At 41.2% G+C, this 26,640-nt stretch overlaps 1 protein-coding gene across 10 annotated transcripts in view; it reads left to right on the top strand.

The window, feature by feature from the left end:
• The window catches only part of ARHGEF9 (Cdc42 guanine nucleotide exchange factor 9), a 314,280-nt gene that overhangs the window by 158,642 nt on the left and 128,998 nt on the right, over positions 1–26,640 (top strand). For 2 of the 10 annotated variants that reach the window (XM_036439904.2, XM_036439899.2), the window contains exon 1: positions 5,462–6,292. The exons of 4 other annotated variants lie outside the window; for them this stretch is intronic. Coding sequence is in view for 3 of the 6 variants with exons in the window: in XM_036439898.2 (XP_036295791.1) it covers positions 6,291–6,299 (9 nt within the window). In the remaining 3 variants the exon portion in view is untranslated. Of the gene's footprint in view, positions 1–5,461; positions 6,304–26,640 lie in introns of those variants that run through there. 4 more of the 10 variants (XM_036439903.2, XM_036439897.2, XM_036439901.2 and 1 more) reach the window with 3 other exon arrangements.

Here is a 26,640-nt window from a genome sequence, read left to right as displayed (position 1 = left end):
TGGGGAAGAATGGTCCCCTTTCTAAAGTTACACTTTTCAATTACTTGTCTCTGCCAAGAGAGTATCCAGAAGAACACCCCAAAGTTTCCTGCTTGGTGCAGCTACCAGACCCCTTTACACGATCTGAGCATAGCAGAATTGAGTCCTCAGTAGCTGGAGGACAAGCCAGTGCTCTCTCCAGGCTGGTTTTATAGCAATTGGAATCCTCATTCTTTGGAAGGTGACAGCTGGGTCTCTAGCAGACTCCCTTCTCTACCAGGCAGACTAAATCCCCACTGATTTTCACCACCAGATGCTATGTGAGCTTCTCTTTCTGTCTCTTTTGCTATGGGTTTGGGGATCCCTGCATGGGATTGAGACCCATGCTCCTGGCAGGGAGGGAGCTTTGCAGCCCAAATACCCTTCCAGCTTTCAGCCATTGCACATGGGTATAGGGACCAGCCCTTTCAGCCCTTGCACCCTTCTTACCAATCTCTATGTGGTTTCTTCTGTAAATCCTTAGTTATAATATTTCAGTTTAGCTAGCCTTCAGTTGGTTATTCAAGTTGATTGCTATGTAATTTAGCTGTAATTCAGTTTGGCACTGGGAGCAGGTGAGTGTAGATTCCACCTTCTCTGTGGCCATCTTGGAATCTTTGGCGCTGCCTTAACTATGGAACCTGCCACTGTCTTAACTATCATCATGCCTTCCAGATCTTCAATGACAAATGTATATATATTCAATCTTATGCTGACCCAAATGCACAAAGCCAGTAACCAGACACTGGAGTCTACCGATAGGTAACATGTCGGAGAAAACCTAAAACATCCACCACTGTTCATACCAACAAAAACAGCAGAAATATGGCCTCTGCCTCACCTTCTTCTAAGTATTGTGCATGTGCATATTGATTGGTAGAAATGAATCATATCCAGACCACTGGATGCAAAGGTGTCTAAGAAATTAAAAGTTATTTTAGTGTTTATTTGCTTGTTTGTTTTTAACTTTCAGCAATATAAGGAGGTATAGAAAGAGGGTGGCATAGATCCTGAGCAACCAATCTATAGTAATGATCACAGGATTGATAATAGCATAATTGCTTTTGAAAAAGATGAGTTGAGCAGGAGAATAGAGGCTGAATTGGGGACAGAGAACAGCACAAGAGACCATGTAATGAATGGTAATAGATCAGAAATGACGAGGAATTGACTATGGGCAGCAGGGAGAGAGATAAAGGCCACATGAGAGTGATATTAAAGAGGAAGATAATCATTAGGACTTGGAGACTGGATGGCTAGCATAAAGGCAAGGGAGAGGCAAGATGTATAGATAGCTCCTTCGTTTTGGATATTTTTGTGTTCTAAGAGATAGAGAACTCATGGGAAGAAGGAAGCTGGCATGGTTAGAAGAAGATTAATTCAATTTTGAACTTACTAAGTGTGAGGTTCACCTGAAATATTCAGGAGATATCTAAAGGCAATTGGAGATTAATATCTAGAGTTCAAGAGAAGAGAGGTACCTGGGGTAATCAGCAGAGTTGCAAGCTCTATGCAGATAAGGGCCTATGTCTGTTTTGTTTCCTACTGGCGTCCAGTAACTTTGTTGAAAGGAGGAGCATCATGTGTGATGTAGATGGTAGTTCAAGTCTTGGGGATACAAGGGCTCATCATTCAGTGCATGTGTGGAATGAGAAGAAAGGGGACTAAAATTAGAAGAACCCTGAGAAATCGTGGCCTTAATGACTGGGTGAAGAAGAACCTAGGCAGTAAGTAAAGACAATATATCCAGACAGGCCATGAGGTTGGTGTTCCCAAGGCAGAAGGAACATTTCGGGGAGGAAGAGGCATCCAAGGAGTCAAGTGGCAGAGAAATCGGGGAAAATAAAGATTGGCCACGAGAGTTAGCAGCACATTGGTAATTTGTTTATATTCACAAGAAGTTCTAGTTTCCTATGGTATGAGGGGGTGAAAGCCAGGCTGTAGTGGTTTGAAAGGTCAGTGGAGACAGGATAAGATTGTACTTTTAAAGTCAAGGATAAAGATTCTAATTGCTTACATTATAGCACCATTCTGATCACCATATCTGTCTCAACATAATCTAGAATAGTGGCTTTCAAGTTATTTTGATCATTATCTGCTTTTAGAAATACCTTTTACATCATAACCTAGCACATTGACATTTAAATAAATCTGAAACAAAAGCTATATTAAACAGCATTTACCCTAACCATATAGATATTTTATATAAATGGAATAATATAAAAGCCTTTGGTGTCTGGCTTCTTTCACTTATAATATTTTCTAAGTTTCATCCTTTTGATATACAACATTTGTTTATCCATTCACCATTTGACTGGCATTTGTGTTGTTTCCGTCATTTGACCATTGTGAATTGAATAATGTTTTATGAATGTTCATGTACAAATTTTTATGTGGACATGCTTTCCTTTTCTCCTAGGAGTGGAATTGTTGGCTCAAATATTAACTCTTTGTTTCACTTAAGGAATTGTCAGACTGTTTTCCAAAGTGGCTTCACCATATTACATTCCCACCAGCAGTGTTATGAAGGTTCTAATGTTTCCACATCTTACCCAACATTTGTTATCTAGTATTTTTATATGGCCATTCTAGTGTGTGTACAGTTATATCTTATTACAAGTAATATCCTGCATTTGCATTACCTACATTTGATTTGAATTTTCCTAATGGTTAATATTGAGCATATTTTCATGTTCTTAATGACCATTTCTTTGGAGTAATGTTATTCAGCTTCTTTGCCAATTTTTAAATTTGGTTACTTTGCTTTTTATAAATAAACTGGGGGCCTGGTGCATGAAATTTGTGCACAGAGGGGTGTCCCTCAGCCTGGCCTGCACCCTCTCCAGTCAGGGATTGGGCCTAAACCAGCAGTCAGACATCCCTCTCCCAATCCAGGACCACTGGCTCCTAACCACTTGCCTACTTGCCTGCCTGATCGCCCCTAACTGCCTCTGCCTGCCAGCCTGATGCCCCTAATTGCTCCCCTGCTGGCTTGATTGCCCCCTAACTGCTCCCCTGCCAGCCTGACCGCCCCTTAAGTGAGCCTAGAGCCACTGGGAAGCCTCCTTTGGCAGTTTGCCTGAGCTCACAGCCGCCATCCCCAGCTTCTCTGAGCCTTGGGCTGTCCCTGGACAGTGGCAGCTGCCAACCGTGGTTTGCCTGAGCCTCAGGCAGCCACTGTGGCTTTATCCAGAAGGATATCTGGAAGGTCGTCTTGAAGGTCTCCCAGTCTAATTAGCATATTACCCTTTTATTAGTATAGATCATAATAGCTCTTTATATATTTTAGACACAAGTCTCTTATGAGATATATAATTTGCAAATATTTTCTTCCGTCCCATGGGTTCTCTTTTTCACACACTTGATAGTGTCCTTTGAAGTACAAAATTTTTAATATTGATGAAGTCCAGCTTACCTAGTTGTGTTTTTTTTATTGTTGTTGCTTATGCTTTTCATGTCATTTCTAATAAACAATTGTAAAATCAAAAGTCACAAAGATTTACATTTAGTTCTCCATTTTGTTAAACCTAGCCACAACAATTAATAGCAATTCTTATTAATTGTATAATTAATATAATCAGATATTCAATCTATTCAAATTTCCAGTTGTCTCATAAATATCACAAATGTGTGTGTGTGCACGCATACACATGCACAAGTTTCACAGGAGTCATCCAGTCTCTCCTTTTCCTTCCTATTTATTTGCTTAAGAACTGGGTTGTTGGTCCTATAGTCTTGTACAGTGTATATCCCAGGATTGCAGTTTAACATATTTTTCTGTCCTCCATTCTATAAATTGATAATTGGATCTAGAAACTTGATAGAAGTCAGGGTTATTTTTTTTTTGTCATGAATCATTCATAGGTGGTGTTATGAGCCAAAATTTTTATTTATTTACTTATTATTTATTTATTTTAGAGAGAGAAGAATGAAGAAAGTGAGACACTAATTTGTTGTTTCGCTTATTTATGCATTCATTGGTTGATTCTTGTATGCACCCTTACCAGAAATCAAACCTGCAACCTTGGTTAGAGCACTGTCCATATATACCAATGTTGCAGGTTTGATTTCTGGTCAAGCCCATATTTTTAAAGTGGTGATTTCTTTGGGTTTTATTCTATCTTATAGGGCCAGCGGCCACTTTATTTATGACTTGCATTCATTCAGAATTTTAATAATCTAGATAATGTGTATGTCTGACCCAGCCTCAAAAGATTTCTAAAGAATTGAAAGCAATTTTCATTCCTCTTAGAGTATGTAGTATGGTAGAAGTCCCAGAATTTAATTTGCTTTGTCTCTGGCTAATTCAGTTTCTTGACCCGCTCTACCAATATCTATCTGTTCACTTTTACAATGTAAGAGTAAGAAGAGCCTTTAGATAAGTTTCTGTTTAAGGGAGTTTTGAGTTTTTGAGGGCTTATGGGATCTATTAAAATGATATTTTTCTGAGGTGAGAGTTCAGAGGTTTCACCGAATTATCAGATAGGTCGAAGTACTCATGTGACAGAGAAGGGAAAGAACTTGTACAAAAGCCATACAACAAGCTTCAGGTAGCACTAGGAATAAGTATGAAACTTCTAGTCTCTAGTTCAGGGCTTTTCCCTAGTTCAGGCACAGAGTCACACAGAGCAGGTCAGTTATTACAAGTAGATTGGAAGTTTTATGGAGGCTTTCTTTTATACTACCCAGCATGCTGGAAAAGTGCAAGCCACCATCACCTAAAGAAATTAAAATAGGAAAGGAAATCTGACCTGCAAGTGTGGATATATCAAAGAAAGCCAAGTAGAATTGGATTTTGGATAATTGGTAGAGTATCCTTGTTTGTTGAGTTTGTATACCTAATTGAGTTGTCTGTAAAAATTAGACAGGGGCCAAAGGCACCTTTGCTTCTTTCTTGTCCAGGCTCCAAACAAAGTGGCTGCCAAGGCATGGCTCCTCCCCATCTACCTATCCCATTTAAAAAAATTATTTTCCCTCTTCCCCATCCTTTTTCTTTCCTTAGTACAACCCTTCTCTAATGTTACTCCCTATCTCTTCTTCCTCCTTCCCATCTTTCTCTTTTTCCCTTGTTCCACAGGGTCTTCCCTTTATTTCCTCCTCCCTCCCTCCTGCCACATCTTATCCCATCTACTCCTTTCTTCTTTCCAAATCCTTTTCCGCCCCTCCACTCTCTCTCCCTACATCCCCCTCAATCCACTCAGAACAAGCTCTCCACCCCCACACCGGAACCCAGGCTGGTGGCTCCTGAGAAAGGAGCAAGACTGCTTGAGGTGCCTTGAGCCCTCCCATTGGTTTTCTCCGCTAGCACGACCGCCTAAGTTCCGCCCCCCAGCGAGAAACCATGCTGCTATAGCACCTGCTATTGGCCGGCGGGCCTGTCAAAGGCTGCTGCTGCGCCTCACGCAGGCGTCTGCATGCGCACAGTGAATAAAAACTCAGCCCACAAGCTGGGGGCTGGGGGAAGGAGAGGGAGAGAGCCAGCAGGCAGGGTTGTAAGGTGTGGCTGGCAACCAGGAGCCCCACGAAGAGAGCTAGCAAGCGTAGGGAAGCAAGCGAACTAGAGGGAGTAGGGGAGACCAAGACTGACCGGTAGCCAGGCAGGCGGACGGACACACGCCGGACAGAAAGACTGAGCAGGCGCTGGAGAACCTCGCACTGGTTCCTCCCGCCTTTCCCTTTGAAAGCCAGGATTTTGCCTTTTCCGTGGCGCCCGAGAGAGAATGCTGGACTCTGCCGACTTCAGCGCAAGCTAAGATTTCTCAGCTAGGGAAGAAAAATCAGCTCAATCCTGAGAAGGGGTGAAACAAGCTCCCCTCTCTCCCCTCCCCCTCCCCCCTACCAAACTCGGGCACCAAACCCAACCCTTCCCTAACCATCCGACTTCCTCCTTTCCTTTCTAGAATGGTGGCTGTATGGACAGTCTGACAGAACAGAGACTGACATCTCCCAATCTGCCGGCCCCCCACCTGGAACACTACAGTGTTCTGCATTGCACCATGACCCTGGATGTGCAAACTGTAGTCGTTTTTGCCGTAATTGTAGTCCTCCTGCTTGTCAATGTCATACTCATGTTTTTCCTGGGAACGCGCTGAATGGAGTCCAGCCATCTGAACTGTTGCTAACTCGATTTGATTTCATCCAGAGAACCACCGAGAAAAAAAAAAAAATCAAGAGAGACAGTCAGAGACAGGGAAAGAGAGGGAGAGAAAAAGAGCAAGCTTTCTTACTCAGGGGGGAAAACGTTTTGAGCTTCAACATGGCCTCGCTGTGATATGTATGACGTTGGTATATTATCTCTCCCTAAATCTTTTGTCGTGTCTTGTCTTTTAAGTATGCCTGTGAGTGTAGTTGCTTATTGCTTGAGTAAAATTGTTGATAAAGAAATGCTTTCTATTTAAGTGTGCGTGTGTGTGTGTGTGGTGTGTGTGTGTGTGTGTGCATTCTCCATTTATGTGACGTTCACGGAACAAGCTCTGCATCCTTAAACAGTGGCTTTGGCTGTTTGTGGTGTTTTGTCAACTCATTTTCTTGAAAACTATTTTTAAATTCCATGAGGGAATTTTAGTCAAAATTTCTCTCTTGCTATCAGGATTGTATTTGGATTTGTTTGGGGTTAAAGGGGGCTTGTTGGAAGAGCATGATGAATTTTTGACATCTTAGGAAAGACAGTCTTGCACTGGATGTTTAGAAGAAAAAAATGATGGAATGAATGAATTTAAGGAAATGATTCTATAGTTTCTAATAGAAGGGAGAATTTGAGAAGTGATGTGGTGGGTGCATTGAGCTGGCAGTTGGTGACTCTGTCCTTTGAATTTCAATTGCTGTCAAGGGTTCAGTTTCCAATTTGGAAAGACGCCACCTTTAAAACATTTCTTAAAGCATTAAATATCAATTTTTTTTGAATTATGGTATGGGATGTAAAAGCATTACCTGACTGTTATGAATTGGTAAGAGAAGACACTCGTGAGCTTTTATTGGGTTTCTTTTCCCAAAGACTACCCCTGGATTTGAATTTGGGGATGTTCTCTGTATGTCCTCAAAAACAAAACAAAACAACCAAAACAAACAAATCAACAACAAGAAAAGCCAGCTCTTTACCCACCTTGGGAATAATAGTATTTGGATATGCCTTTTTCATGTTATCTCATTTGCAATGATGTGCTTGAACTACGTTTTAAATAGAACTTGCTCTAGTGCTAATGAGAAAGTGGTGGTTTTTGTTTGCCTACTTGTTTGTTCTTTAAGACCAGAAGTATCTCTAATTAAAAGATTTCCATAACAATGAAAGGATGTATCTTACTAAGGAGAGTTTTGAGCATCTCTAACCTATTTCCCCCCCCCTCCCCCCAAACTCTGGATGGAATGGGGTATGAGTGGGGAAACCATGAGCTAGAAACATTTTAATTTGCCATATATTTGCATATTTGGGTCAATGGTGATGGCGGTGGTGGTTGCTGTTATTATTGCTTTTATTATTTTTATATTTCTGTTTCTGCTGAGAAAGCTCTTGGCAAAGCCAGGAAAAAGATGTCTCTGATGCTAATGTGCATACTTGTTTTCCTTCCTTCTACCTGCTAATGTAGGCAAGTTTTCCTCATTCCCTTGCTTATCTGACTAGAAATAGTGCCATTTCTGTCTCATGTAGCAATGAATCAGGGCGCATACACATCCACACACATGTTCCTCCTACACCTGAGTGGGCAGCTGCTCATGTGTGATGTGAAAATCTCCTGGAATTGTGCTTTCAAGTTCCATGTTCTGTTGTTTAATCTCTTGGGAACTGATTATGAAAGGATATGGGCTATGAAGGGGGCTCTTGAAGTTATCCTGACCTCAGAACCCAGAGAGTTTTATTTAATGGCATCAGAAGAGGTTTTGAGTTTGAGGTCTGCTCTCTTTGGCTTGGTGTGGGCGAGAAGCTGACTTTTAATTTGATTTGTACCATAGTATGAGCATGATCTGGACAGTTTGCCGGCACTGGTACTTATGTACTCCTTTGTGGGCCTCCCTGAGTTGAACTAAGAACTTGTTTCTTTGCAATGAGAATCTAGTGAGATGGCCCTCCCCCCCTATCTCTAGTGGTATCTAAAGTAATTTTATATTTTAACTGGGCACTTTATTCTAAGACAGTATTGAAGAGTGAGGAAAGACTCTAGGCTGGGCACTAAAGACCTGGGTTTTCTCTGTTCAGTGGCTGTTTGACCTTGGGCAATTTCTCAGTGGGTTTGGGGTTCCCTGTAACATTGGCATTTAGGGATGGTTACACTAAGTGACCTCCAAGTTTTTGCATTCTGTGCTTTTTGGTACCCATAGACACTTGAAATAAAAGGGGGTGAACTGTAAAGACAAATGAGAAGGAAAACAAAATTTTAATAAAAGGTAATGGAAAGTGGGCGGAAGAAATAGCTGGTTGCTGGTATCTAGAGAAATTTTAAGTTTCACCTAAGAGACTTTTTTCACCTAACTGTGAGAAAGCCACTACAACAATGGCTTTTTTTTTTCTTTTTCTTTTCCCCTGAGGGGAGAAGGGTTCCCTCTAAAGCTGATCTTTGAGCCAGGTTTATGACAAAGTAATGTCATGAAATGCCACAACCTTCAGGACTGGGTGCCTAACAGGCCCTTGTCAGAAATCCTATGGGAATGTATGTGTGTAGGTTGTGTGGTAGTATGTTCATGGGTATGTGTGCATACCCTTCTGTGTGTGGGGGGGCGGTGTACACTCATGAATGTGGATGGAGGTTACTTGTGCAAGGAATGAGGAAAAACAAAAGAGCATGCATTGAGTTCCACAGTTCTGAATGGCCTCCTTGTATAGGATAGATGGGTGTTCCCCTTGCTAGTCTTCCCACCAGCCCCCAGGACTCCTCAGACTAAAGGGGTAGCTTGAATGAGCCCTTCCATCAGTAATTTAATTGGCAAAATCGGTAAGCATTTTTCAGATTAATTTATCTCTAGGCAAATAATGGAATGTTGCTAACCAGATGGCAGGCCACCCTACAGTAGCTAAAAGGGAGTTTGAGAAGTAGAAAACCAAAGTTGGCAGTGTGACTTTTTACTTCTGTGAATCCTAAAGGTTTGGCATTTCTCATTCAGATTTGTGAGGGTATGCAAAAAGAAAAGAGTGGGAGAAAATGAAAAATGAAGCCAGAGGAATGGAATCCTCTCTATTTTGACTTTTTCCCCTTCCCTTTCCTGCCTCTTTTCTTTATCTTCCCCATTCTCTTTTTGTTCCCTCCCCTGATACATCTGTCAGTGGGTAGATAAGAAAAGAGGGCTTTTTCTCTCTGGTGTGTCCTAAAATTTCCCAATACGGTTCCTCTTTTCTTTTCCCCCTCTCTAACCCCTTTGGGTAGGGGATTCCTTTTGCTACTAGGAGGGGCAAAATTCCAGCTCAAGAATTTTGGCTTCCAGCTCCCTACTGGGGATTCAAGAAAATACCCTCAGCTTGTATCCTAGCAACGATTGCATCACTCAGCTCCTGCTGAGCTCCAGATATCACTCTTTAAATGCCCGGGCACCAGGCCTTTGGAGAAAGGGGGCTTGAGCCCAAATGGACTTGGAGAGATGCTTTGGGAGAGAGGACAAAGAGCAAGATACTCACTGCCTGTCTAGAAAACACATGCACAGAAGGTATTCTGAGCTTAGCCTTCTCCCAGCCATGGGGATTATTTATTGGAATGCTCCTGGTTTCAACTCCCTTTGAGTTACTGCCTTCTCCTTAAGATTAACTGAGCCATATCACAGCCCAACTTTAGTGCAAGGAGGTCTGTAGGCCCTAAAAAATGTTTTTTCACCCTGATTTTTGGCTGAGACAGGGAAGAGGTGAAGTGATAGTGTAGTAGAAACAAATCGAGAGTGCTTTTCCCCATTGAGACAGCCTCTATTTATCAGAACCTGCAACATCTGCTTGCACAGTGTGCCCCAATGTTGTTTTGGCTTAGGGAACCTAGTTCAGCTACAGTGTGAAATTTGGGGGCAATTGTTTTGATGTTGGCCTCTGAATAGTTTATTTTACTGGAAAGGCTAGGCAAATTGGGAAGGCCAGTTTAATTGTGGGGCTGGAGACCAGGATTTGGGCCCTGGCTGAGATTTGCTCATTACTTGTATGTGTGTGATTAAGTGGCTAGGAAGCTGAGTGATTGTAGTGAGCCCGAAATTAAAGTGCTCTTCTGCCCTGTGGTGAAGCCCAGATTGAGATTGCTTGACTGTGATTGGAGGGCACACTTTCGCAGTCATAGGGATGGTGCCAAATCATGCCCTCCTCCTAGCCTTTGTCTGCCATCTTGGCCTCTGCTCCCCTTGGCCTGTGGAGTGCTTACTCTGGACAGGGACACAATTGGGAATTGAGCCTATTCTCCCAAAATAACTGCCTCCTCAGAAGACTTCTCACAAAGCATCTGGATCCAGCCCCAGTGGCTTTGCCCCAAGAAGTGGGAAGGAGATGTAGAATCTTAGACTCTCTAGCTCTTATTCTATCTCTGCAACTTGTTCTAGGCCAACTGAGTTTCCTGCTTTCCAAGAATCCTTGATCAAAGTTTAGACACATCTGATATATGCAGAGTGTCTCCTGTCACTAGTTGGGTCTCAATAGTATTTAGCTTATTATGCTTTACCCTTGCACAAAAGTATAAAGTGGAAAAACTAGAAGGGGGAAGGGCCTAGAGGAGAGAGAAGGCTTGAGAAATGTTCCAGTAATGGCAATCCCTTGTCAGTGCATGGGCCTATAGAGTTTACAAAGAATTTTTTCTTTCTAATTTTCAGTGTCACATCAGCCTTGTAAAATATGTAGGGCTGATTGTTATTCCTGGTTTTATAGATGAGGAAAGTAAAGGTCAGAGAGATTGGTGGGATGGGAGTGAGTCTGCTTTTCAAAAGAGGGGTGGGAGTCAGAATTAATCATTCCCAGCTAATGTGAGGCTGAATGCAGTCAGGTGGAGAGAGAAGTATGTAAGTGTTCCCTGATTTTATACTGGCTTCCTCAGCTACTTGTTTAAATTTTTAGCGTTTTTAATACCTTTCATTTGTATAGCAGTTTTTGCACAAAATTATTTAAGAAAATGCTGCCTTTTATCTTGAATATACATCAGAGTTCCCTTTAGTCTTATGAAAATTTTGAGATTTTCAAGGAGAAAAGCAGTGTGAATTTGTGGGACCTAAAATAAAGAATATTTTGAAGGAACTGATGTTTTCATACAGTTGTTCTTCTTCCTTTTGAAGCACTCTTATATTTATATATTTTATTAAAAATGTGCTGCTCATAAGGGATCATGATATTCCAGGTGTGACCTGATCAGGATCAAGTACAAAGGAACTTTGATTTGTCTATGAATTATCTAATAATGCAGCCTTGTACTGGTTCTAACCCTCACTGAATATTCTGATTGGTTGGAGAGTTTTTTAACTTCCCATACCAGGTCCCTACTCAGAGATTCTGACTTAGTTGGCATTGGGTAGATCCCCAGCAACTTTTTAAAAATTTTTGAAATTTAAGGCTCCACAAGATGATTCAAATGTGCTGCCAAGATTAAAAACCATTGTATTAGTCACTTGGTTTATAGGCTCAAATACTTTGCTGTCTAGTCCAGTTCTCTATTTTCTCATGAAAGTGGCCTTTTCAACCAAACTTGTTACGTTTTCTTTTCTTTCTTTTTTTTTTAATTTTGTTTGGTTGGTCCATTATTCTCATTTTTTCTATGGATTTAAAAATTTTTCTTTATACTGTGCAACCAATTAACAGTACCTTCTAGCATTGCATCAGTGAAACTTTATTTTATTTGGTTGGCCCATTTTAGCTTTTTAAAAAAATTTTTTAGAAGGGTTAATTATTTTTTCTTTATGCCATGACACAGATTGGCACTCTTCTAGCATATCATCTATCAAAAACTGAATAAGTATCATTCAAGTTGATGATTCAAATAAATGTTCAATATGATGGATACTTGTTCCTCTAACATCTCACCAGATTCCCTTTGTTGGAGTTGGAGCCCGTTAATTTTTGTATATGCCTGGTCAATCAGTGCAGAATACATTGAGACTCTACCATCATCTATCTTACCAATGTGTTAATGAAGATAATGTGCCATGATAGACTTGTATGATTTATAGACATCAAGATGTATGTTAGGTTCATAGCAATCACCTATCAAGCCAATGACCAAGGAATATGAGTCACTTGGTATCTTACTCCTGGTAAATCCTGTTGGAGGATCTAGGATTCCCTGTTTTCTTTCAATATCCACAAACTGTATGTTTCCTAACTGGGTCCAGAATTTGCTTGAGGGTCAGTGCTATATTGTAGATTCTGTGTATCACTTTGATCCACTCTTTTGGAAAGCAGAACAACATAGATGTAGCTTTAAAACAGTATATATTTTGTTTTTAAAATGTTCAGTAAACTCTTTATGCATGCTTTTCTTGGTTGGCTGAATTGTTTTAATTAACCCAGTGGTTCTCAGTCCTGTCTGCACATTGGAATCACCTGGGGATTTAACAAGACTAACAATTCTTAGAATCTCTGAGGGAGATGTGATTGTATTGGTCATAGTGAGGCCCTGGCATCAATATTTTTTAAAAGCTCCCTGAGGTGGAAGGAATGTTTAGCATGAGATGAGAATGACTGCTATATTCAGAGAAAATGTCAGCTCAGCCTGAATCTGGCTTACTGCACACATGAATAGGCAGGTTTCACAGATAGTAACAGTTTATTCCTGGACTGTGGGGGCCTTGACAAATGCTAGGGGCTTGTGCCCACCTCAAAAAGGAGGACTCAACCATTGAAAGTAAGTAGTCTTAGGACCTATTTGGACTTAAAAGTGTTAGGTTTGAGTTGCTTTGAACCCTTCAAGAAAAAAAAATATCTTCCTATACATTTGCTATACTAGTGGGAAAATTTTTGTTTATTCACTGAGCGACTTTGGGTAAACCACTTCTTTCCAATGAAATTTGGTTTCCTCATCTGTAAAATAAGGTTAGGTGAATTAGAGAGCTCTAAAGATTTCTTCTAGCTCTAATGATCTGTGATTACTTTGTGATTAATACTGATGATCAAAAATGATTAAGAATATTATTATTTAAAGTGAGCAGGTAATCTGTAGATTAATTTTAACAGGATTGTAATGTATAGGGTGATTTGGGGGGTAATAGAATTTTTTTCCTAATTATATTTGGTTTAGTTTTTTTCTAGAACAATTGAACTGTAGGTCATATTTATTGAACACACACTGGTTGCCAGCAGGGAAGGGAGCCCTACAGTGAGTTGAGTGGCAGGGGAATGCCTTTTTTGGGATTTAACATTTGTTGAAGAAACATATTTTATGGATAACTGAGACTTGACTCTTATAGATAAAATACCAGCCTTATAGATCTGGAAAAGCCTAGGAGGGCTGCTTTGACAGCTCAGAACCCCTTTCTGCAGTATTTTAAGTAGCTATTCATTTAGTTAATTCTACTACTGTTAATTAGAATTTCAACAAATAAAGTTCTTTAGTTATTTCATTGAATCCTCCCCCCAAACTGGAATTAGTTGAGGAAACTGAGGTTTCACACAGTCGGGAAGTGGTAGTACCTAGGCCTCTTAATACTGCATCCTTCAGTTCTTCCAGTGTAGCCTGTATAGTCAACTCTGGTCATAATATCGTCATGACTTTTTGAGGATTGTAGGAGTTCCATTGACATAGAGCAGAACTCAGGAGGAAACGTTGAAAAAAAGGAACAAAGGGGAAACCTAGAGTAAAAGAAAATGTTAAGGGAGGGGTGTATATAAGGTCAGTTCTTCCTTGTTCTTATCACTCTTCTGTGCTAGTTTCAGGCCCCTGGAAGGAGTTGGACATTTGGCTTTTAAGCATGAAGGTCAAGAGTTGATAGCACAGAAGAAGGAAAGTTGTATCTACATGGCCAAGGGACTGCATATAGAAGGCAAACTTTCAGTAGAAGAAAAACACTGGAAATTGTCTTGGGACCCCTGGGAGCAAGCTGTTGCCCTGTCAGAACTTGGTCAAGGCCCTTCCTCACTGGGACTCAGTTTCCATGTCACTAACATGAGCTGTGGATTCAATAGAAGAACCATGTTCTTAAGTGAAACATGGGCCAGAAACTTCTATATAAAACAGGAAAAAGCAGAAGTTGTCCAGCTGAAATGGGCCTGGGACAGACGAGGATGACAGTGTCTAGAGTTCCAGGCAACCATCTTGTCAATGCAAGTTATTAGGGGTCTTGGAATTAGGAGAGTGCCCAACTCAGCCAGACCACTTGGAGAATAGGTCAACCTTGGGTAGGAGAGAGGGGCTTTCATTTAAGTGGCCAGAATTAACAGAGAATCACATAAGGGCAGAGATTAGAGCACTTTGGAGATCTGCAACATGCCTTTCCCCTTCCTATTTTACAAATGAGAAAACTAAGACAGTGAAGGGAAAGGCACTTGTCCGAGGTTCAGTCATAGGCCTGTGATCCTGACTCCTCAAATCAAGCCCTTGCCCCCTGTAATCTGCTACCTCTGCTGTAAGGTACTGGATCTATGTCTCATTGGCTAGATCAGAAACCTGAATGCTCTCAGGTTTGGTTGGAGAAGGTGAGCTGACAGAGAAGCTGGGAATAAAGGAGTATTATGTAACCTCCTGGAGGGGAGTAGGCCTGTCAGCAGCCCTTGGGGTGCCAGGCATTGAGATGGGAGTGGAGAAGCACAGAATCTTCTGCAGACTATATTTGTTCTTCTGAGTCAGGGAGGCCTGGATGCAGTCCTGTGCTGCAAGGCCATCCACTCGCTGGGCCCAGAGGAGGCCAGCACTGAGCATCCATAGACAGCTTTGGGAAAGGTTCTGGCAGCTCTGATCTTTCTGCCTGCCTGCCTTCATTAGATGAGGGGAAACCATGCACCTCCCTGCCCATCTGGCTGCAGCAAAGATGTGCTAAGAGCCCCACCCCCTCAGAGTGTGGTGCTTAAAGGCAGCAGCTACTTTTAGCTGTACCTCCCACAGCCGCTCCTCTGCTCACTCACTTCTCCCTCCTCTCTCCATGAACCCCACTGGTTTGCAGGAAGCCTGGGAAGTGGGTGTTTTGGCATTAGGAAAGAGGCACTGGGAGGTAGGCATCCCTCAGAGAGGTTCTGATAGGCCTGGTACAGTTGGGAGAGTTCGGAACAAAGGCAAAATGATGACACTGCTTTGTGCTTCGGGCCCAAGACAGTGGAAGGATTTATCAATTTCCTCTGGACCTTGCAACTGGCTGAGGTGATTTTCTTGAGAAGACAGGTTGAACTATACAGGAGGACTCAAAAAGATTTATTTAACAGATCATGCATAGATAGTTTCTCTACCTGAATTTAGAGAAAAGCAACTGGAGCCAGTGGATGCTCACTTGATTCTCCTTTGATTCTTGGCAGTACCTCTTGAACATTGTCTTACGCTTTGCACTGGACTTTACATGGTCTCACTTGATCTTCTCTGTGGCCCTGTAATGTAGGTGGGACAGGATTATCTTCGTTTTATTTATTTAATTTATTTTTAAATATATTTTTATTTCAGAGAGGAAGGGAGAGGGATAGAGAGATAGAAACATCAATGATGAGAGAGAACCTTTAATCGGCTGCCTCCTGCATGCCCCCTACTGGGAATTGAGCCTGCAAACCTGACATGTGCCCTTGACTGGAATTGAATCTGGAACCCTTCAGTCCACAGGCCAATGCTCTATTCACTGAGCCAAACCAGTTAGGGCTATCTTCATTTTATAGATGAGAAAAATGAGACTAAAAAACTTGTTGTCATAGAGTGTTTGATATTGGATTGAACTCTGGAAGTTATAGTGCCCTTTAAAGTCATTCCAGACAGTTATATCTTCTAGGACAGGGGTGTTACATCTGTCCTGAGTTTAATTCCCTCATTGTAAAAACTGGAGAACTTGGCACAGACAGAAAAAGGACTCTTCCATGAAAACACAATGTGTCAAGCTTCTTTTGTTTTTCAAGGGTGGTAAGGGAAACCTTATGGTGTGATGGAAACCAAAGGGTCTCTGAGCTAGTAGTTTGGCATTTTTTAGCTCTGTGACCTTGGACAAGTCACTTAGCCTTTCTGAATTGGTTTTCTGTTAATTGGGGTTGATTATCTGTGATTTTTCTGAGGCAGAAGTCTCTGGGTGTGGTTTTCTGTTAATTGGGGCTGATTATCTGTGATTTTTCTGAGGCAGAAGTCTCTGGGTGATTGCTATAGTTGAAAGGCCAACACTTGGTAGGCGCTCCATTAAGGTTTTGTTAGTAAAAGAAATACACATGAAAAAATCTGATTGCAAATATAAACTTAGTCACTAGGTGACCTTGAACAAATCCAATTTCTTTGTGCTTTATTTATCTCTATCACATCATGAAGGACTATTTTACTTCCATCCCTTGGAAGGGTAAAAACTCAGCTTGTGTTCTCTGTTCTTTGTGGGAAGATAGGGTTTTTCTTATAAGAAACTTTCTTTTATTTGCCCACAGCTCCATCCCCTCACCTGGCCACAAATATGATGCTATGAATAACGGACTAGCTTTCTCTCTCCCTATCTCATGCAAAGCAAAAAGAGAAATTTGGAAGAAAACTAAAGTGAATTTTTATTATTATTATTATTATTTTTAGTGCCTTCTCAAGTCCATAAAGCCAAAACCACCTAGGAACTTGATAATTAAAGTCTAATTTTTTGGCCTCTAGGTTTTTGGCTAAGATTTGTGATGAACATTATTGGGTTTTCCTGATATGATTAAGAGTTGTGTTATAAATAACAGGCTCTTAACAGATGACCTACTTAGAACAAATATACACTCCACTTTTATCTGCATCATTTTGTTTGGAAATTTCTCATTACTACCAGGGCAAGGTGAGAAAATAACTATTGTATAGTCTTATTACCACATTGGTTTTCCACCACAATTGTATGAAGTACTCAGGCCAGGATTATTCTCCCCATTTTATGGCTAAGGAAATGAAAACACAGAGATTTACTTTGATTGGCTGAGATCAGTGCTGCCTTTTAAAGGCAGTTGTGTACTAACTAGGAAGAGCATAGTATAAAGGGATAGCTGTTGTCAAGCAACCCATACTAAGTGGCCTTAGGCAAGGAGTTTGTTTCTAAGATGCCTTTATAGTTTGCTTCTAATTAGGTTGTTATAAAAGTTAGTCAAGAGAGCAGGGAAAACTAGGCAGATGCCATAAGATAACTTTGGTTAGGTTGACATTAAACCACTAATTGTCAATTCATATACATCTATTTGACCTATGCTAAGTCCACCCAGATATTATATCATCCAAGGATGCATAACAGGCCTTTCCAAATGCAGAAGAGTGGCCCTAGATTATATGGCCCTTTATACCTTTTTTGGAGGTTTCTCTTTATAAATTTATTGGTCCTATTCTTAAAGACTAGGCTTTGAGCCTAAAAGGTGACTCATTATCTCACTAGTTCCTACAGTCATCCCAAAAGATGGGGGAAAATGCTTTGGATCAATCCTATCTAATTTTGCCTGAACTTTGGTGAAGAGTGTAATTCTTTGAGACTTTATCCTGTTTACACTAAGTGGCTCAGACCACTGGAAAAAATGAGTATGGAATGGCAGGGTTAGGGAATCAACCAGTAGCTTGCCCAAGGCTAGAGGGGGCTTAGTTAAAATATGACATCTGTAGGTACTATTCCACATGCATTATCTGTGGACTGTCTTTTTTTTTTTTTTTTGTGTGTGTGTGTGTGTGTGTGTGTGTGTGTGTGTGTGTGTGGAGGTTGTGTGAGGAACTAGAGTTAGTCCATAGTGAGAAATTCTATAGATGAGAATGAGAAAGAGCCTTATATTTAAGATCATTGAACCCACTCTCTCACAGTACTGCTAAGGAAACTGAGGCCTAGGGAGAAGCAAAAACTTGCGCGAAGTCTCACAGTCTTGTCCTGTCTCTCTTTTCATCTCCTAGATGCTAGACTTCATAGTTATGAGGCCCCTTGTATAAATGGAGTGGTGATTAGGCCTCTTAGGAAAAGCAGCTATGGCCACCACATTCAGGAAGTGACAGAGATGAACTGGTCCTTTGACCTGGTTAGGAGCAGATAGACTTGGGTGTCTTAGAGGAAAGTTGTTAGGAAAAAAAAATTGTTGGAGAGGAAAATTGGTTCAGCCTTATTACCACATTGGTTTTCCATGTCCTTCACCCATACCCACACATACACACACTATAGGTCACATGTGATGCACACTTTCACACACTCAGACACATGTACGGTGTGTTTGGTATGCACATGGGACAACACTTGTGGAGTTTACTTTTACATTAACACACTTGGAGTGCACACATTCAATTAACCATAAGGCATACTCAAACTTATCACATACTCAACATAGGCAGGGCACACACACAGATGGATGAGGTAGGCTTATGCAAATTTGTGCACATTTAAGGCACAACAGCACACCCATAGGGCACATATTCATAGTACACATACATGTGGGGCACTCTGAGATACACACTCTGTTGCACCCTGGACTCATACTCCTATCCCTGAGATACTCCTAAGGGTTTACATGAACAAATAACCCTCCCCCCCATGAGACACATTTGAACACATCTATGGGACACACTCACAGAAACACACTGATGCAGAACATATCCTATCCCTAGGGCTGGCCAGCTGTCTCAGTCTTCCAAGTGGGCACAACAGGGCACTGGCCCCATCTGGTGGGCCTCTATCAGTTTGCTCTGACTCCCCCTTCCCTTATCTTTGAATCAGGACCAGAGGGCAGTGAATTCAGGAGTAAAATAAATATGCAAGGTGGAATGTGTTATAGAAAGCTCCACAAAGCAAGTAAAACTTAGAGCCAGGTATTCAGATTTCAAGTTAACAGGCAGATGGAGAAAAATGAGAAAGATAAATTGACATTGATCAATGTAGAAAGCTTGAGGCTGCTCCTGAACTCCTTAATCCATTACAAACCATTCTGGAATGATGTGATTGTAAAGTAGTGTCCTAGAAAACTTAAAGCAACTGAATATTATAGTTTGTTTTCTTAGGAATGAATTAACAACTTGAACTGAACAACTAGATCTAAATTGTGCGTGAGAGGTGAACTAGTAGGATGCATAAAGCGGGGCAAAAGCTCAGTCTCTCCTGAGTCAGTGGCTGGTGGAGAGAAGAGCCACATCATTAATGACCACAGCCCTGCTCCTAGGCATAGCAGCTTGGGCCATCTGGCCCCACTAATGAGGGCTTGCTATTTTTAGTTTCTCAAGCTGGAAACTAGGTCAGGGTGTCCTAGGGAGACCTTTCTGCCCTTTTGTACCAAAGGCTGGAGCTGGAAGGGGGAGGCAGGCCCCTAGACAGGGTCTAGACGGAGGGTAAGAAGCAGTGAGATCGGTGGCCAGAGAGGCTGGTCTGCCCTGGAGTACCATCCTTAGAGGTTACTGTTTACTGTGACAGCCTCATGTCAGTTTCTTAGCTTTGGACTGGAAATCAATAGTTCTGCACGCTACTCTGCTTCTATCTGAGTCTTATTTGGTCAATAGGTAAAATAGCCAGAATTGCATCCAGATGCTGGCAAGGCTCTCCTAGGCTAAGAGCTCAGAAAATGCTTTGGAAATGTACTGGTTCTTTACCTACAAACCTGTACTTCCCCTATCCCCAAAGCTTCCACCAACAACTGGGCCTGACTCATATCATAGTAGCCATAGAAAGAAAAGGCACAAGTGGGGGCCAGAGGAAGGCAACCTCATGAGGTCAGATTGGCCAAAGTTTTGCTGAGGTTACCCCATCTGTAAAGATGGTTTTCAATGCCAAGTCAATTCCCAGAAAACATTTGTTTACAGTATTTAGTTGGTCATATAAGTTTGACTCCTCAGGAACCCTGTATAGTGAGGGAAAGTAAGGGGCATCAGGACCTAAAAATCATGCCACCTGACAGAGGGAACAGCCTTGAGTGCTTGTTTGGACCCTGATAGAGTTTCTTATTCTAAGTTTTGTGCTCAGGGTCATTTCACCTGCTTTGTTGAAGGGGGTGGGTCAGAAACTAGACTGTATTGGTTCATGTACAGATTTTTCCTTACCCCATATGTTGTGGGCAAAGTTCTTTTGAGCCTCAGTTTTCTGGTCTATAAAATGGGCTTACCTATAAAGTCTCAGTATTGGTGGGTATAAGAATTCATAACTGAAGGATGTGAAAAGAGCCATATAAAATGCTGAACTGTTTTTGCTGCTGTTTGTATTGTTGAGTTCATCCAGATCGTGATGACATATAGTTTGGAGGTAACCCAGAGCTTGTCTTCATTTTATTTCTCTACTCTTTTCCCCTGCCTTTTTTTCCCCCCAACCAGTATTGTCTCCATTTTACAGATGGGGATACTGAGGCTCAGAGAAGGGACAGCCTAAGGATACAAGATTAGGTAGTGGTGGATTTGGGACTAGAAGTCATGTATTCAGACTCTGTTCAGTGTTCTTTCTATGGCCCCAAGCTACCACACAGTGGATTCCATTACTAAAGGAAGCTGCTGGTAGCAGCTTAAGTTAATATAGGATGTCCCCAAAAATTGTATATACACACTTTGAAAAATTATAAAGATAGTGTTTATTAAAATACATTTCATTTTCAAAATTGAGCTCTCAGTTGTAAAAGTGTGTATATATTTTTGGGACACCCTGTATATGTAAAAACTTAGGTTTGTCTCTGACACATAACAAGGAAAGGGGGCTCTTTGGGGCCCAGTTCTCTACAGCAGAGACCTGCTTTCCCAGGACAGGCACACCGACTGACCCCTCATCCTTTCCATAGCAGTGAAATGTTCCACTCGTCTTCTGCACGTGGGAAGCAGTGAAATGTTAGAGAAGATGCTAAGTTATGAGAGGGAATTGTGATTCTTGTATAAGCCACTTCAGGAGGATCCCTGAAGGCCCTTTATCCACCTTGGCCACTCGCACTACCTTACAGCTTTCAGGGCACAGAAGCCCTTTGTGGCTGACCTGGGTTAGGCCAAAGGTATCTAAGAAAATGTTGATGGCATTGATCTGTGAAATGTTATTCTAACACTTGTGAGATAAGATAGTGGAAACCCAAGAACCAAAGCAGAGAGAGTCCCTTGAAACCATCTTGGCTGACTCTCATCTATGGACATTAAAACCCAATTAGGATGCCTTTTTCTCCTTTACTATGTTCTTGTGTAGCACAGATTCTCTAGCTGGGCCAGATTTCCTGGAGCCTTTCTAGCTTAATTTTGTTTGTTTTTACCTAATCCAGGAGAGGAATGGGTAGTCATACTGAAATGAAGTGGTGAGAGGAAGGAGATCAAAGAATCTGTGAAACTTAGACCTTGAGTGCTAGGCATTAGGGAAGGATTTTTGTGTCATTCTCTATCCTGCTGCTAATACATTATTTTCCTATAGCCTGCTCATTAGCAAGTGCTGTTTTCACTTGCACTGCTTAAAACCTGTAGAATGACTATAGTACTGGCCTTTCTGGGGGAATTAGACAAGGAATGTCAGGGTTGAGGAAACTGGAACATAGATGGAGAGAGATACCTTCTGTTCAAGTTTGAGAGACAAGAAAGTTATATAGGGAAAGGACTGCCATCAAAGCCCTGCCAAGAAGCTACCACACAATTTTCCTCAGCTCTCTGGACCCCAAACACCTCATTTTAAAATATTTTATTTTTGAAAGGAAGTACATTCACATGGCTCAAAATTGAAAAAGTACAAGAGGGTGCACAGTGAAAAGACTTTCATCCCCTACCCTCTAGCCTCTAAGCTTCCTCTTCAAAGACAGCTATTAAGTCCTTTTAGAGACATGTTCTATGGAAATATAAGTATATAGGCATACCTCAGAGGTAATTGTGGGTTCAATTTCAGAACACAATAAAGCAAACATCACAGTAAAGTGAATCACATGAATTGCTTTAGTTTCCCATTGCATATAACAGTTATGTTTACATTATACAGTGTATTAAGTGTGCAATAACATTGTCTTGAAAACTATGTACATATCTTAATTAAAAATTACCATATTGCCAAAAATGCAAAACATCATCTGAGCCTTCAGCAAATCATAATATTATTGCTGATGGATGGTCTTGCCTTGATGTTGATGGCTACTGACTGATCAGGGTGGTAGTTATTGAAGGTTAGGGTGGCTATGATAATTCTTAAAATAAGACAACAATGAAGTTTGTCACATTGATTGACTATTCGTCTCACGATTTCTCTGTAGCATATAATGTTTGGTATCATTTTACCTACAATAGACCTTCTTTCAAAATTTGAGTCAATTCTCAACCCTGATGCTGCTTTTCCAGGCTTATGTAATATTTTGAATCCTTTGTTATCATTTCAGCAGTCATCACACATTTCTACCAGTAGATTCTATCTCAAAAAAGCCCTTCAATGTGTAAAAAAATGCACTTTCTGCAAAGCAAAATAAATTGAAGCACAATAAAATGAGGTATGCCTGTATATGAATATAGTCTTCTTGCTTTTTTATGTGGAGACACACACACACACACACACACACACACACACACACACACACACACTGTTCTATATCTAACTATACCTTGGAAATTCTTTGACCCTGTGGGATGAGGATGTGCTGTGCAGAACAGAGGTTGACAGCACTGATTCTAGAGTAAAACTACCTGGGTTTTTATTCTGGCCCTGTGTGACCTTCAGCAATTATTTAATCTCTCTGAATCTTGGTTTCCTTCTTTTTTTAAATGGTGATCAAATAAATTAGTATATTTAAAAACTTAGATTTGTCTCTGAAAGTAAGTATTCAGTAAAAGTTAACTGTATTTTATTATTAGGGGGGAGGGAAACTATTTGACTGTCTGTCAGAAGATCTGGGTTCTCTTCTGGCCTCTGCTCCTGGGATAGCTGAGTGACTTCCTTTGTTCAAGCTTGTTTCCTTATCTTTAAAACATAAGGTCTCATCCTTACTCTGCTTATCTCCCAGAGTTGCTGGGACAATCCAGTGAGCTAATGAATGTGAAAGCATCTTAGAAACTATAATGTGCTGCACATGGAAGGAGTGTTGCTTAATCTTTTTATAGAAGCTACTTAGGATAGCTTGGACCCAATGGCTAGAACTGGGTAGAGAAGGAAGTCCTCTTTTTTTTGCCAGTGGAACCCAGAGGACATTTTGGTATTAGAGTTCTAGTCTGGGTGGAGGTATCCTATGGCAAAAATTTGAAATAGTCAACTTCTGTCTTCCAACCTTTCTAATCACCCCATTCCTCTCTCATCTTCCTTCTTTCCACGTCTTTTTTTACTCCCCTCAGTCTCTTGTCAAAACCTACTTTTACAAATAAGACATCAGCATCTGTCAAAAATGACCCCATCTTTCCATTTGAGATAACCTAGTGTAACTAGCTCAAAGAGGAGCCAGATCTGCCCAAGTTTATACTGCAAATAAGTAACCAAACCAGGCCTGAAGCCCATTCTTTCCAACCTAGTTTTTTCACTAGCATTTGCATTTTAGTGTGAATTTGAATTCCCTTAGCAAAGAAGCTGGTAGTGAGAGAGATTCTGGAATTGTCTCTACTTACTCTTTATACTGAGATTTTCTTACCCCTTAATTTCCAGAGTCAGACTTGTTTGGTGTCCTGAAGTGAAGAAGAGGCATGTGCTGGTTAAAATATTGAAGGGATGACTTCTGTAGAGCAGAGGGAAGAAGGAGCACCAGAAAATGTCTAAAATAATGACCTTCAAAGTGAAACTCCAGGATAAAATATTGGAAGCTTTTATTTGTTAAACTCAGTATTTAATTTATATTTTGTGGAAATTTTTCTAACACATAATATATTAGTAGCATTTAGATACTAAGTAGGTATTCATATTTTTTTTAGCCAATTGACAATTTTTAATAAAAAATAATTGACACATATCCTCTTAAAAGACTGTAAATGTGGCTTCTAATCTTGGCTCTGCTGCTGACTAGCTTGCCATATTAGGCAACTTCTCACCAGAGCCTTAGTTTTCTTATTTATAAATTGTGAAACTGAACTAGATGTGCTAGGTTTTGGTTCTCTAATCCTAACCTTCTCTGAGCATAAGAATGTACTTTCTTTCAGGCTCCTGAGCCTGACTCAGAGTCCAAAAGACTAGGTTCAACCCTAGCACCTTACTGGATGCTTTGTCCTTCAGTCAGCTGCCCTGGGTCCCTCCTCTCCCCTCCCCTTCTCTCCCCTCACTTTCCTTTTCCTTTCCTTCTCCCACCTTTTCCACATAGCCGAGACAGGCAGACACTCTTACATAAGCCTGTCTGACCTACTTGAAGTTCTTTTGTTAAAAGCACAACCAGTATTCCTGTAGATACAGACCTGATGCCAACCCTCCAGGGTCCCGAGGTTGGGTCTGATTTTGCTTCTCTTGCATCCTTTCTGGCAGCCTAGGTTTAGATGCAGCATCCTTCTCTCTAGTGACACAGTCTGAAGGGAAGCCAGCTCAGCCAGTTTCAATCACCAGGGGCCTGATCCAGTGGCTGCTCACTGAACACCCCTCATCCACTATTTACCATGTCTGTTGAGAAACCAGGACTGTGATTTTTGTAAGAACAACAGTGTCTCACCTCTGAACAGGAAACACTACTGACAGGGACCAGAGGCACTTTTAAGTGCCTTGGCAAATGTCTTTTCTCTCATAGTGAGCCAACAGGCAGAGGGAAATCAATAAGCCATTGGAAAACATCTACTTTCCGATTAAATACATATTTCCTCTTTGGGCTGTATGGACTCCCCGGGAGACAATTTCATTCTCTTTGGAAATTTATACAAAGGCTCAAAGCCTTGTGAGCCTATGTCCTAGATGGGCATGCTCAGTAAACTTCAAGGTGGTTTAACTTGATTGAGACATATTTATTTCTTCTATCTCTTCTCAGGATACAGGTCACAATGCCCCTGACTAGTTGCTGTTCCTGTTCTAACCACCAGATGGCCACATTTAAAGACAACTTAGAGAACTATTAGTTCCAACCTTTTTCTCTACTCTTCTCCCCACCTACAGCCCTCCTTCCCTTACAAGATTTTAACACGACATCTGTCAAATGGTTTAAAAAATGACTTTTCCTTTTCTGTCTGCCTTGCCCACCCACCCTCTGGCTGTGGTGTCGATGACTGCAGAACTATGTATGTGGGAGGCACGGAGGACAGATTCTTCATGTAGTTTTAGTCCCCTCCTCCTACTCTTCTATAAACCTAGAGAAGCACCACCCCCGCCCCTTCCCAGGAAACTTCAGGCTGGCCTTCAAGAAACAGTCCAGGAAAAGTTAAAGCTCCTAGGGCTGGTTCCAATAGAACCACAGGAAGAAATTCAAGAACCCAGGTCCAAGACCCAAGATGGAGTCACGTAAGGAATTTGGCACTCTTTGAACCTCTGTCTCTACTCTAGGCTTCTCCTGGCCATCTCTCAAAGTATGACAGCAACAAGAAATCCCAATGAGTGCCTGAGACTTAGTACCCAAAGCAAGTCCAAGAAGAAGGCCACGATGCCCACGGCAGGAACATTTTGGAGATAGGTCCCAAGCTAGCTCAAGAGTCAAGTATAGGTTAGGGTAACCTCCAACTTGGGATGGCATACTTCTGACTCAATTCATGGAGAGAAAATTGCTAAGTCACTTTTATGTTTTGTTTTACTAATAGTTTGTCTCTTAGAATATTGGAGGATGACTTGGGAAGATTGAACATAGTTCTACAATATGGCTTCTAAATTGTTGCATTGAGAGATGCTGCAAAAATTTCCATTAGGACCACTGAGGACCTCAGTGTTAAATGTCAGAGTGGGGGCAGGAGTGGGTATAAACAGAGCAGTTTCAGATAACCTCTCAAGGCAGACTGGGAAAATCCTCCTGATAAACTACTATAATTCCTCAGCTTGCCTGGAACTTGACACAAGAAGATGAAGCCAGGAAACAGTTTCAGAGATTCTGATTTCTTCTGAATGGTCCAGTGCAGTAAGAAGAAATTCTTATACTTCAAACTCTAGCTGTAGCAATTTTAAGACACTTTCAGTATGATGTATAATTCATCATCATTTGGGCTGCTTGTCAAAAATGCTGGGGTGATTTTTGAGCAGGAAATCTGTGGACCACACATTGAGAAACTTGTGAAATGGGTCAGTGCCCCCTGGGTGATGCCAAAAGATCCCAGAACAGCTTAACAGAAACTCCTGTTTCCAAGATGTGGAACTGCAAGCTGATGTTGACCAACCTGGGAGCTGTTCTAATGTGGGATCGTGGTTGGTGGTCCAGAAATATGTTTTCTTTCTGGTCTATGCAATCCTTGCTCATTTGGCTGCATTTTTCTCTAAAGAATTTGTTCCCTCAAAGAGAACAAACTCTTAATTATATGAAATTTATGGCAGCAACGGGGCCTCACCTCAGAACTTCTTGGTCTGCTATGTTGAGCTAGTGGCTGAAATTTTATACCAGAAGAGTCCATTGCTGAGAGACAGAATAAGCAAGCAATTTCTCTGATATGTCTGTTCACTGTTACAGCTGAGATTACCTTGTAACTTCCTTTGAAAGAGGTATAGAAGATATGTCATCCTTTGTTATTAGCCTGTAATGAGTGAGAAATGTATTGGATGCTTCTTACCTTACAATACACATCTAGGTTTCCCAAACTTTTAAGTCCTGGTAGGTGT

The sequence above is a fragment of the Pipistrellus kuhlii genome, unplaced genomic scaffold (assembly GCF_014108245.1).
Source record: "Pipistrellus kuhlii isolate mPipKuh1 unplaced genomic scaffold, mPipKuh1.p scaffold_m20_p_16, whole genome shotgun sequence".
NCBI classification, from domain to species: domain Eukaryota; kingdom Metazoa; phylum Chordata; class Mammalia; order Chiroptera; family Vespertilionidae; genus Pipistrellus; species Pipistrellus kuhlii.
The sequence above is the reverse complement of the archived record's forward strand: the minus strand, read 5'-3'. Positions and strand labels throughout refer to the sequence as shown.